This window comes from Carettochelys insculpta, chromosome 10 (genome assembly GCF_033958435.1).
Source record: "Carettochelys insculpta isolate YL-2023 chromosome 10, ASM3395843v1, whole genome shotgun sequence".
NCBI lineage: Eukaryota > Metazoa > Chordata > Testudines > Carettochelyidae > Carettochelys > Carettochelys insculpta.
In genome coordinates this window covers 29,494,085-29,507,045 of record NC_134146.1, presented here as the reverse complement: position 1 = coordinate 29,507,045, position 12,961 = coordinate 29,494,085, and the positions used below count along the sequence as shown (strand labels likewise).

The following is a 12,961-nucleotide window of genomic DNA, read 5'->3' as shown; positions in this document are numbered from 1 at the left end:
TTGTGAATAAATAATAAACAGTGAAACTTTATTCATTTTTCATATGTTTATAATTTGGGCCACAAAAAAAGGTACTGAAAAAAAAACCAGGTCCCAACTATATACAGTTTGGGAAATCCTGTCCTAGAGGACATGGATAAATGGAACAAAATTACACCAAAGAAATATTGCAACAAGAAGATCTATTAGATTTCAGAATATTCGCCCAAGACTGCTGGTGAAAGCCTCAAAAGTTAAAAAGAAACAGCTGCAAAGAACCCATGCCAACTACACTTGTAAAAGGTGGTTAGGACAAACAATACATGTGGTTTACCAGAGTCATCTTTCCTCCATCAAAACAAAAAGCAGTCAAGTAGCACTTTAAAGACTAGCAAAATAGTTTATTAGGTGAGCTTTCGTGGGACAGACCCACTTCTTCAGACCATAGCCAGACCAGAACAGACTCAATATTTAAGGCACTGAGAACCAACAACAGTAAGCAAGGAGGTCAAATCAGAAAAATATAATCAAGATGAGCAAATCAGAGAGTGGAGGGGTGGGGGGCAAAGGTCAAGAATTAGACTGACCCAAGTATGCAGACGAGCCCCTATAGTGACTCAGAAAGTTCCCATCAAGATTTAAACCATGTTGTTTTGATAGTGTATAGACTAGCAGGGCTTCCTCTCCCTTATCTTTTCTCCAAAATTCAAGTTCTCATGCACACACTTTGAAAAACTAAGAAACCAGGGAACATGCCTAATTTAGGTTTCATAATTAAAAACGAGCTAGGAAGGCATGTCCTATAACGCTTATGATAGGAGAGACTCACTCATTATTACCTTAAAAACTTGGGTGCCCAATCCTGCAAGCTGGCAGCTCCCTGCGCTCTCAGTCAAATAAATCATACCAGGTGGCAACAGCAGTGTGGCAAGACACTGACTGCTTGATGCAAATGATCAGACTGTGCAATACAGTCCGCACGGTCTTGTGTGGCTTTACCATGGTGTGCGTAGCGTGGCGAGCTCTTGCCACTGCATACTGGTTGGTACAGCGGCGCCCTTTTGGTGCGAGGTCAGCGCGCTGCGCCGGCACGTAGGTGTGAGGCCACTACAAGGCCAGCCCAGACCCAGCCGCAGGGTGAGGTCACCGGGGGCCGCTGCCGGGGCGCTTCAGAGCCCGAGCAGAGGCGCTATAGGCTGGGCCAGCAGCAGAGGAGAGTGGCTGATGAGCGCCACTTGGGCGGTCCCAGCGGCCACCTCTAGCGCAGCTGCCGCCGTGACGCGGGGCTGCAGGAGCGCGGACCGCACCCAGCTCGGCGCGGTGAGTCGCTGCGGGTGCCCGAGCGCAGGCTCTCGGGGGAGCGCGGGCTGGGCACGGCCCTCACACGTCAAGGGCCCGCGTCGCTCCACCCAGCGGCTTGGGAGGGGAGCGAACGCACCGGCTTCCCCTCCCGAGCTGGCCATGAACTCGAGCACCCAGCGGTGGCCCAGGGCACCTTCCCCCGGGCAGCGATCCGGCGCCGACACGCCCCGCCCCTGGGCTGGCTTGCTCAGCATCACAGCACGCTCACGCGGCTGCACCCCGCGCCTCTCTCATGGCAGTTGACTAGGTGGAAAATGGTCCCCCCTCCCACCCCCGTCCACGTCCACGTCGGCCCGGCGCTGGTGACCCGGAGGCGATCCCCTCTGTTAGGAGGTGGGAACATTTCCCCGGGTTTTTATTCGCCGGGGGGCGTGGAGCTGCATGTTGACCCCGGAAGGACTTATAACAGACGCCCGCCCGCGCGCCGTGTGCGGGTCCCCGGCAGGAGGTCACTAGCTCGGCCATGGCTCCGAAAGGCGGCAGCGGGGCCCGGCAGCAGTCGGAGGAGGACCTGCTCCTGCAGGATTTCAGCCGCAATCTCTCGGCCAAGTCCTCGGCGCTCTTCTTCGGCAACGCCTTCATCGTGTCCGCCATCCCCATCTGTGAGTGCCGCGCGGCCGGGGCTCTCCCGGGGCGCCGCTCTCACCCCGAGCGGCCGGGCCGGCTGGTCCCGAGTGCTTCGTGTCGGCCGCGTTCCTTCCAGCCGGGCTGGGAGCGGGGGTCGCGGCTCCAAGCAGCTTTCGGGGTGGCGACGTGGCACGTTAGCGGTAGTGGGGGAGAGGTGGGGTCTGATCGGCGAGCGGATGGGGCAGCGTCCCAAGCTCGGCTCCTGGCGCCGGCAGCCTCCTGCCCCGGAGACGCGAGGCCGTAGCTACCCAGTGGCACTCAGAGAATCTGCCCTGGGGCTGTAAGTAACCGCTGGGGGCGGGATCACGCAGCCTTCTGTGCCATCTGCTCCAGCCAGGTGAAGAGAGGCCTCGCCCTAGCGCGGCTAATTGGCTTGTAGCGGCCCAACAGTTCACCATGGCAGTCGTGTTGGAGCAATTAGGGTAGAGGAGCTGCTGAAACGATTGAAGACAACTGTAAAATAAACCATGAAAACCACTTCAAGTCAAGGGCGTGCGTGGCCACGTCTTAGGTTTAACATCGAGTTGTCAGGCTGTTATAGATGAGCCCCTAGAAACATCTCTTCTTTGTCTCATGGAAGTGATTTATTTTTTAGTTGAAGTCTTGGTCCTGTCCTATTCCATCCAACCAATCCCATCAATTTTACATCACAAGTATATTTAAAACTAAAATTAGTAACCTGACTCACTTAATGGGGGAGTGAACAAATCTTAAATAATATTTTGGGTTTTTAGGGCTGTATTGGCGAATATGGCACATGGATCTTGTTCAGTCTGCAGTCCTCTACAGTGTAATGACCCTTGTCAGTACATATCTGGTAGCCTTTGCGTACAAGAATGTCAAGTTTGTTCTCAAACACAAGTAAGTGTGCTAACAGTGAATGCATCTTTTGCTAACCAAGATAGTGAAATGAACATTTACAATGGGTTGTTTTTACATATTTTTACCCAGTTCTGACTTACTGAATAAGGTTCTGAAGCATCCTTTGCAATTAGGAGGGGTATCTTAAAGAATCCTGGAGGGGTCGATGTGTGAAGGAGAGTCTCTAAGAACTTACCTTTTTCTGTTGCTCCAAAATGTAATTGTACTTGGGGGTGGGGGAGAATTCTTTGCTTTATGTAAGGACTATTGTAGGGTCGAAAGTTCTGAGCTGCTTTTTCATAACTTTTGGTATTTCATTGGTCAGTGAATTGTCGTAACTCTTGATGGATGGAATTCTTAAAAATCAAGAACAGATCTTGATTAGGATTTTCGGCAGAAATTTATCCAGGTAACGGAAGAAAAAATAGAATGTCATTCATTCCATTGAGATGAACGTTCTCAGCCAAGTACTGCTATCTCAAACGGTCATTATGTTAAGGGCTTATGAAAATATCACTTGAAATCATGCTTAAGTCTGTTCTAACAATTGCTGCATGTGACTCTTGAAATAAGTGTGGCTGGAACATCCAAGGGAAACAATTTTTTTAGTTGTGTAGTATCAAAAACTATATTTGAGTAATTCTTTAAAATTTGTGTTGGTTAATTTTGACACAGTTGCTAGACATTTTGGTTTGTTTTTGATTCCATACTGTAAACAGAAACTGTAGTTATTGAACTTATTTGATTCTGAATTAAACCGATCTCCTTGCAGAGTAGCCCAAAAGAGAGAAGATGCTGTCTCCAAAGAGGTTACTCGCAAACTTTCTGAGGCAGACAATAGAAAGATGTCTCGTAAAGAGAAGGATGAAAGGTAAGCATCTTTGATTCTCTTTGTAATGTTTAGTATTTTGTATGACTAGGATCCTAATTTTAAAGGCCTGTAATAGGCTATTAGGCACTGTCTTTGCTCTGTGACTTCAGAAGACCTCTGCTTTCAGTGGGAGTTCTGCAGGTGATGGAGCCCAAGTTGACCTGAAGCAGGGTTATTAACAGTCTGTCTTTGAAACCTTCTACCAAGAGAAGGTCATAGAGGACAAGGATGCTGATGAAGACTCCTGAGAACTGAGGCATCAGTTTTTTACACTGAGGCTCGTATTTTCCCTTGGGTTAGCACCATGAGCACTGTACCTGCAAAATGAGTGTTCATCTCAATTTAGTCAAAGGTTCTGTTTTTGACTTTTGGTCTCAGATTCTTGAAAGACATAGGAAGCTTAAGTATGTACATATGTAGTCAGCATATGTAGTTTAGTATTCCAGTAACTGGCTTCTGAGGCCGCGTGTGGCACTGACTGCATTCTCTATTGTAGAAGCAGCCTGAAGACGGTCAGAAGACCATATATATGCAGCTAGGCAGGGAATTTTTTTTATAGTTAATAAACTTGGTTATTTGGAACTGAACTATGCCTGTGTGGTTTCTTCATATTCTCTTAACTAAAGAAGAGGAGACAACAATTTTTAAAAGCATTGTATGACTCTGATTTTATTCATGTATCAGCAAAAGAAATGACAGTCTTTTATGATTTTAATGTTCAGTAACACATTCTGTCATGGTAAAAGGTACTTTGAATGGTTTCAGCGTGTCCTTTAACTGACATAAAAGGTGTCATCTCCCTGTGAAGAAATGCTCTAATAGTGGTGTTAGTATCCAGATTTGTATTAATCTAGGGAAAATAATTTGTGCTTGTACATAGAATTCTATGGAAGAAGAATGAAGTGGCAGATTATGAAGCAACAACATTTTCTATCTTCTACAACAACACACTGTTTCTTGTCTTGGTCATCATTGCTTCATTCTTTCTGTTGAAGAATTTCAACCCCACTGTGTATCCTTTTTTATTTCACTATAAACAACCTGAGAACTGTTCACAAGCTCTCTATTGATTGCCATTTAGTTCTGTAAATTGGTTTGTCCAGTAACATTTGGGCATTAAGTTAGAGAACAGTCTAACTAGAGATTAGCAAGACAGTTTCCAGCTAGAGTAGCATACTGATAGTTTTGTATCATTAAACGTTCTTTAGAGGATGGGGGGAAGTCTTATTTGAAATGTGTGAAGAAACTGCTGTGGTATGGATAATTTGTGTGCCATAGCAAAAGCTAGTTAACATTTATAGGAAACTGCCTTTTGGTATATTAGTGTCAGGAAACTTGAATGTTAGTTCCTGTGGTCTGTTGTGTGACAGGATATTCCTCCTTTTTAGCAATTTCTTGAATATGAAATCATGCCCTTTCTACCTGAACTAACTTTATGCAGCATTAATTTAATACGTTTATTTAAGATCTGCTGTCTACCAGCTTTAGATGTATTTTTAAAAGTTAATGTACATATTTATAAATAAGCTTAATTCTAAACTAGACATCAAGTATGCTGTAGTAGCTATTTACAAAATGCCAGTGTAGCAGAACCCTGTTTCCATACTTTCGCTTTAGACTCCTACTATAGATAATTGTAGGAGATGTTACTTGTGGGTGCTTTACATTTACATCCTTAACCATTTCCCCACAGAAACTATATTCTGTCTATAAGTGCTTCATCTGGACTGATTGCCCTGCTGTCTACAGGCTCCAAATAGTCAAAACAGTGGTCATTTGTCTGTATTTGGGGTGGGGTGTGTGTGTGTGTCTAATTTCATTAAACACATAAGGATGGGAGGTAAAAAGTCTGAAAACTTGAGCGTTTTTACAACAATAAACAAAGCAAACTTTTTAATTTAGTTTGGTTACTTGATAAGATATTGACATAAAATGGAATAAATCAATCAGGTGACAGAAGGAAATACACTGTACAAAAAGCTGTAAAAAGCTTAACTCCTGGAAGCCTGTTGTAATCCTAAGGATGATTTGTCAACTTCTTTTGGAGTTTCAATAAACGGGATTAGACTATACTCAACAGCACAAAAAGTAGCAATGCCCTGAGCTCAGAGGCCGACTTGCAAATATGTTTTTGGGTTTTTTTGTTTGTTTGCTTTAAATCAAAAGTAACCCTTAACCTACAAAAAAGTGAGAAATCCATCTCTTAATACTTATTTGGAATATATCAATAAAAAGTTCAAGAACACTGACCTGTAGTGGGCTTCTTGATATTTACCCCCTAAATTTCTGGACACTTTGCCATGTGAAAATTTTAATCTGTAAGTAGAGCTTTGTGATTATTGTAGCCTCAATCTTGCCCCATGGAGTTGGGTCTCAGTGTCAAAGTTTCCATGTTTTTAAAATAAGTCCTTGGTCTAGCAAAGAACCTTGAAAACAAGACCCAGGAATAAACCTAAACAAATTTCCATTGGGATGCACTTTGAAACAGCTGTGAACGTGTTCAGTCAAACCTGAAGGGGACAATGTCTACACTTTAACTACAGTAGAATATACCATTCTGGCACACCTTTAAACAAAGGAGAATGCGTAGCGCTCTTGTACCCTTTAACCATCCATGGTGTTGCTGGAGGAGGTGGGCTTGTGCTGGAAGACTCCAGGATGTGTTAGCCTGGACATTTGCCATCTCTCCAGTGTGCATGTAGGTGAGCAGGTAAAGTTGCGTTGAAGGTCAGGAGCTCATGAATGTTGACTCCTGGGTCTTGGGAAAGCAAAGGAAGAAAAGAAAAAAAACACACACTCTCTTCTCTGCGGGGTCTTGGGCAATCAAGACTCTCAGTTGGTAAACCTACATCCAGGTCCTGGGGAACTTGAATTCCAGCCCTGCTCTCAGTATTCCACCTCCATCTGAGCTTTGATCCTCCCTTTTAAGGACCTTCCCTTCTCCAGGCTTGATGTATCTCACAGGTATGCAGGATTGAGGCTGAGAGCACAGAGGCTGTCCTTTATCCTTTTGTGACTGGGATGGGGATGTGTTAGATTTCATATTAATATCCATGATGAAGAACCCCAAACTGCTTTACTATTTTCTTAAAGCTCTAGTTATGCTCATTTTCTTCTCCCCCACCCTCTCCAAAATCCCTGTAACTCAAAACTAGTAGCTAACTCAATGGGTTTGTAAAAGTAGTCACAACGATGTCCACATAAATCTGGCATCCTAAAAACAATTTAGGGAGCTGCTAATATAAATAAAATGCAATACTGAAATATAAAATGTGATAACTCTACTACATTTTCATCTACAAAGAAGATTAATTGCCTTCTTAATATTTAAATAAAGCCTCCACAGAACTTCCTGTTTGGGGTGTTGTAGGTATTAGGTTCGGCTTGCTCTTTGGGGGAGAGGGTGCTGAATTTATTTTTTCAAACATAAAAAAGCTTAGAGATGACTTTCAGAGAGGAAAACATTTGGCTGTGTGTGTGTGGGTTTTTTTTTTACTTTTGTTATTTCAGCACAGCAGGGCAGGGAGCCAGAGGAAAAGTGTCTCCTTAAACAGCCACATGTGACTCCGGAGCTGCAGGTTGCTGACCCGACACCCCACAATCATTTTTCTGGCTTGGCTAAAATGGTGCCACTGCCAGCTTTGTGAGCTGGATGAAAAGGCTTTGCAGGCTGGATTCTGGCTCATGGGCCACATGTTCGCCACCCTGGGCTTAGAACATGTATTTGCTGTAGAGACCACTAGACTTTAAACCTTTCAGGAAGTTGCTGATTTTTTTTTTCCCCTCTGGAGCTGCATCTTACATAGTCCCTGCCCTTTGGAAAGGGCATGCAAATGTGGCATGGATTTAAATATCTTGCACCTCATTTGCATATTCCTACATGGTTTGGCTTTGGAAGAGCCATTTCTGGAAGCCAAAGCAGCTGTGTGAACGGGGTTCCTTCAAAAGGAAACCCCCCTTTTGAAAGCACCCTGCTTCCTAATTTTTTTCAGGAAGAAAGGTGCTTTCAAAAGGGGGGTTTACTTTCAAAGGAACCCTATCCACACAGTCGCTTTGGCTTCCGGAAATGGCTCTTCCAGAAGCCGGATCACATGGGAATATGCAAATAAGATGCAAGATATTTAAATCCATGCCTCTTTTGCATTTTCTCTTGGCTGTATTTGCATGCCCCTTCCAAAGGGCAGAGGCCCTGTTGATGCAGCTTATGTGACTTAACTGTGGACAGAAAAATACTAAAGTAGACTTTTATGCTGTTTCTATCAGCTCACTGAATATTTTACCTTAACTTAGAAAACTATCAGTACAAAAAAACTAAGGCCTGGAGCCCATCTTTGTCAGGTCAGAGGTTCTCCTGAGAGTTATAGGATAAGAAGCTTAACAAATATTTGAAACAAATTATAGCTGGACGCTCAATTTAAACCCATATTGTTTTCTCCAAATCCTGTTGTGTATATAACCAAGTGTTCCCCCTCAGTTTTTAAGGAGCGTTGCACACACTGTATAAATCAAAATTAAGAATTCTTGCCTGCTAGAGATTAATGTAATAAGCACTTATTAAAAAGGGAGATGGCGCTGTCCAGGCTTCAGAGAGAAAACTAATTTGAAGAGCTAAGCAGTTTTGCAGATAACAATGGGATGCCAACCAACAAATAACTTTTAGCCTAAATTTCAATCTACTTATGGAACTGCGAACATCTCTAAGCCAGCTGTTGGGGGCAGGGAAGGGGAGAGGTAGCAAGCATGCAGTCATTGTTATTTTAGAGATTCATACCATCTCTCTGATTTTGAGCCACTGATTCTCCATTTCCCTTTAGAGGAAGAGAGGGAAAATGTAAGAAAAGTGTCCTAAAAGAGACTGGCATGTATCTAAGGGAATAGTTCAGCCCATATCATTCAAAGAGTATATTTCACTTTTACAATGTATAAGCCCTTCCATGTCATACAATAATTAAATCAGTTCAGTTTCTTGGCTTCTTATTAATCTTTTATCAACAAAATATGTTTCAAACATTTTAAGCATGTGGCACAGATAAGTAAAAAGCTGAGGTTGACATGGGATGTTCCCCCTCATCATTTAGCAATGAGGGCTTTTTTTTTCCCACCACCATGTGCTCTCTTTTTGGTGGCTGATCACTGAAAAGTAGTATTGACTTGGTGGGCTAAAAAGAGATTATTTACATTTCATTCATTTCAATGGAAGAGGTTATTTAATATGCTTATGGCTCTTGCAAGATTGTTTTCACTTTGCTGCTAAATGTAATGTATGCATTTCCTTGTCTTAAAATACAAAGTCACTGATGGCAACAAAATATTCTAGTTATAAAGTTAGATGCACAAAATGCTTTTTTTATTGTGTACAAGCAGAAGTTAGACTGCAGTTCGTAATATACAGCTGCTAAGTTCTTTTACACATACCACAGATCAATGGAAGAAAGAGAAGAAAAAAAACATTTTAACTTTAACAATATCAGGATCTATGTTCTGTTCTTAAGTGGTGCACATATTTTTCAGGTGACACATGAAGTTAGGAAAAATTTACAGTACATATTGGACCCTTGTATACCATAACCAGACCTTTATGATGTATATGTATGCAATCCATCTGTGAAATACACTTACTGAAGTTACAGTAAATGCATTTTATGAAGTCACTTCATGAAGCTGTTCTTAAAATGGGAAGATAAACTGAATAATGTACTAGTGTTTCCTGTATAAGGAACCACTTTCACAAAGTGTTTAAAAATACCTTGTCAAAAATACTAAGCGTAATACATATGGCTGATTTCCAGAGTACAGTCAGAGCAAATGTACCTTTTCACTTAAACAAATACAGATTTTCTCATATTTTACTGTGTACTGTACAGTATAATGAACAGCTTGAACATGCTCAATATGCAAAATTCTTAACTGGATTATTTAGAAGCTGAATCATGTAACTTGTAATTACATTTTCTGAATTTTTACAGTAAAGACCTTTTTCAGCTACCACCTAAATCCTATATAAAAGTTACAAATTGAAAATTTGAACTTGTTCATTCGATGACTTAACTGAAGAATTTTTATACTTGAAATTTCTTAGAATGCATTTTTACCAAAACCCTATGTTTTGTTTTTGTTCTTTGAAAAAATATATCTGTACATCCTTCTTTAATTACCAAGTACCTAAAGGATATAAATAGTTTTTTGCTTGATATGTGTATATCACTGCATAAGCATGAGGTGCTAAGAGGAAAGTAAGAATGACTTTAGTCAAATATAAGAAAATACAAATAATATTCTCAGTTGTAAGAGAGATCAACTGTGCTTTTGAATTTTACTGCAGATTGGTAGCGACAGCACACACCTTGAAAAATCCAGTAACAATAGAGACTGAGCAGCAAGCTGCTGATTTGGTTCTAATGACTGGATAGTAATTCAGTACTGTACTATATACAGAGCACTATTTTAACCATGCAGTCCTGTGTAATCATGCATTGCACTATGATCTGTAGTCCTTCTTGCTGTAGGGTTTATTCCCTAGAATATTGTCTATTTCACTTACAATGTGTGATGTCATCTTTGGAAGAACCTAAGGATGAAAGTAAAAAAAAAGCCCATGTGTTACCAAGTTTGCTTAAAGGTTCTTCTCGATTAAACAGGTTTTCCAAAATTAAACCAATCATATAAAATAATGTAAGTTGTCTATCTGGTAAATATTTCACACTTATGAGGGGTCTTCATTCCCTCCCAAATTGTAAAGATTGTATACTAGGACTAGATGATCTGCTGTAATTTTTAAGGGTCTCGGGGCATTTCATAAACTCCATACACACAACCAAAAAAAAAAAAAATTTGAACAGCACTGGGAGGAAAAGTTGTGGTCAAGGATTTCAAGTCCTTCATGAAAAATGCTATGGGACATTTAATGTCAGTACAGACCTTGGTTTTTTGAATTCTCCTGCAGAAAACTATTGGAGATTGGAAAACAATGTTTGTGGGCTGCAGTGAAGTAGAGTATATTTGTTTCTTTGATTAAAGTATCAGTTGAACTGAAACTAAAATGTATCGAACTTTTAAACTCAGACTATTAAGCACACTACAGGCCAGGTATGTACAGTGCTACCCTGAAATAACTTTAAATACAAGTAAACAAACGCTCTTCGTACTGGTAGGATTTATTCATATACTACTTGCCTGGATGGCTCCAAGATTTTCTATGAGTTGCTCAGGATTAGAAGAACCAAGAAGAACAGAACTCACACCTTCATTTCGCAGGCACCAAGCTAGGAATAAAAGCACATGGCTGTTACAAATATAGGGATTGTCATAGAACATCTAGCTCAGCCTCGTCCAGAATCATTTATGTGACAGCGGTCAATAACAGATGCTTCAGAAGCGTGCGTGCAAAAAACCCCTCAGGAAATAAACTACTTAATGACCTATCCATACAGCTAGTTTCTTCCTAATCCCTGTCACTTGGGGTTTGATATTCTGAAGCACTATATGGCTGTTTGCCTTATTTAATTAAAAAAAACTCCCGCCCCCCAATATAACAATATTCTCATTATCCACTTAAAAATCAAATAATTTAAAAATGTTAATAAACACTTGACACTTTGTCGCAATGAGTTCCTCAGGCTAACGGTGGATTGTGTAAATTTTTCCCTTTATTGTGCCTCTCAGCTAAACGGTCCCAAGCTATTTAAAATGTAGAAGTCTTTCCATGTCTCAATTCATATTCATCCAACCCAAGGTTTTTTTTTGAGATGGGATGGCCTGGATGGAAAAAAAAAAAAGTGTTCTTAATGAACATGACCACTTGAGCTGCTAATAAAATGGAGTAGTTGTGTTTGTGCTAGGGAATAGGAGTGGTTACATAGGCTTTGTAAACTGAAGGATTAGTAATGACTGAAGAAAAGGATGGAGAAGACAGCACACTTAGAAATGATTAATGACTTCTTTTGGTAAAAAAAATGTGTGTCTGTGCTGTGTTAACTGCATTTAAGAAGCGTGAGTCAATCAGATCTGTGGATTTTACAGAAGTACCACATTTCTGGGATGCTGCAAGAAACAAAGCACTTGTGATTATTTCATAGTAATTGCTAGCTCACTTTAATGCTTTTCTATAAGAAAATTGATGCTGTCTTTGCCAGAGCCTGATGAGTCAAGAATACAGAATAGTAGCTTAAACTGGCATTTTATGTTATTCTAAAGCATTTCTTCCTTTTCATTTACTCATTGCGTTCCTGCAGTACGTGCCTCCTTATAAAGTAGCATTACATCTCACACAAACATAAGAATGGCCATGCTGAGTCAGTCCAAAGGTCCTTCTAGTCCAGACTCCCAACAGTTGCCAATGCCAGGTGCTCCAGAGGGAGCGAACAGAATAGGTAATCATCAAGTGATGAATCCCCTGTTGCCCATTCCCAGATTCCAACCAAGTGAGGCTAAGGACACCTCAGATAATGGTTTTGCATCCCTGTCCATCCTGGCTAATAGCCATTGAGGAGGGACTTATCCTCCATACATTTTTCTAGCTCTTTTTGAACTGTATTGTGGTCTTGGACTTTAGAATATCCTCTAGCAAGGAGTTCCACAAGTTGACTGCATAAGGTGAAGTTCTTCCTTTTTCTTGTTTTAAACATGCCACCTAGTTATTTCATTTGGTGGCCCCTAGTTCTTATGTTATGTGAAGGAGTAAATAACTTCTTATTCACTTTTTCTACACCTGTCACAATTTCATAGACCTCTATCATATTCCACGCCCCCCTTGGTCATCTCTTTTTCCAAACTGAAAAGTCCCAGTCTTATTAATCTCTCCTCATATGGCAGTTGTTCTATGCCCTTAATCATTGTTGTTGCCCTTTTCTGAACTTTTTCCATTGCCATCTTTTTGAGAAAAGGCAACCACATCTGCATGCATTATTCAGGATGTGGGTGTACCATGGGTTTATATATAGGCAATAAGATATTCTGTCTTATTCCCTATCCATTTTTTAATGATTCCTAACATTGTTTGCTTTTTTGATTGCCATATCACATTGGCTGTGTCTACACTACAAAAATAACTTTGAAGTTGAGCATCTACACACACCCTAAACTTTGAAGTAGAGCACTACTCCATTCCCAGGAATGGAGTAAAGACTGCAAAGGTGAGCTCCCTTACTTTGAAGTTAACTTCAAATTAAGGGAAAACGTGTGTAGATTCTCTGCTGGCTACTTTGAAGTAGTGCCTAACTTTGAAGTTAGTTCCTAGTGTAGACACACCCAATTTGAGTGGCT

The 12,961-nt window shown here is 41.2% G+C and overlaps 3 protein-coding genes across 6 annotated transcripts in view; 1 reads left to right on the top strand and 2 right to left on the bottom strand.

The window, feature by feature from the left end:
* The window catches only part of TIPARP (TCDD inducible poly(ADP-ribose) polymerase), a 61,507-nt gene extending 59,922 nt beyond the window's left edge, over window positions 1–1,585 (bottom strand). For both annotated transcript variants that reach the window (XM_075003722.1, XM_075003721.1), the window contains exon 1: window positions 819–1,585. The gene's annotated coding sequence lies outside the window, so the exon portion shown is untranslated. The remainder of the gene's footprint in view (window positions 1–818) is intronic.
* Window positions 1,586–1,730: 145 nt separating this feature from the next.
* Window positions 1,731–5,949, top strand: SSR3 (signal sequence receptor subunit 3). Its single transcript, XM_075003725.1, has 5 exons — window positions 1,731–1,943; window positions 2,703–2,829; window positions 3,602–3,700; window positions 4,581–4,712; window positions 5,394–5,949. The coding sequence occupies exons 1-5, from the start codon at window positions 1,805–1,807 to the stop codon at window positions 5,458–5,460; spliced, it is 564 nt and encodes a 187-aa protein (XP_074859826.1). The 5' UTR covers window positions 1,731–1,804; the 3' UTR covers window positions 5,461–5,949.
* Window positions 5,950–7,815: 1,866 nt separating this feature from the next.
* Window positions 7,816–12,961, bottom strand: part of KCNAB1 (potassium voltage-gated channel subfamily A regulatory beta subunit 1) — a 209,720-nt gene continuing 204,574 nt past the window's right edge. For all 3 annotated transcript variants that reach the window (XM_075004295.1, XM_075004297.1, XM_075004296.1), the window contains exons 13-14: window positions 10,874–10,962; window positions 7,816–10,268 (exon numbers count right to left, since the gene is read on the bottom strand). In XM_075004295.1, coding sequence (XP_074860396.1) covers window positions 10,179–10,268; window positions 10,874–10,962 — 179 coding nt within the window. In that variant the 3' untranslated portion in view covers window positions 7,816–10,178. The remainder of the gene's footprint in view (window positions 10,269–10,873; window positions 10,963–12,961) is intronic.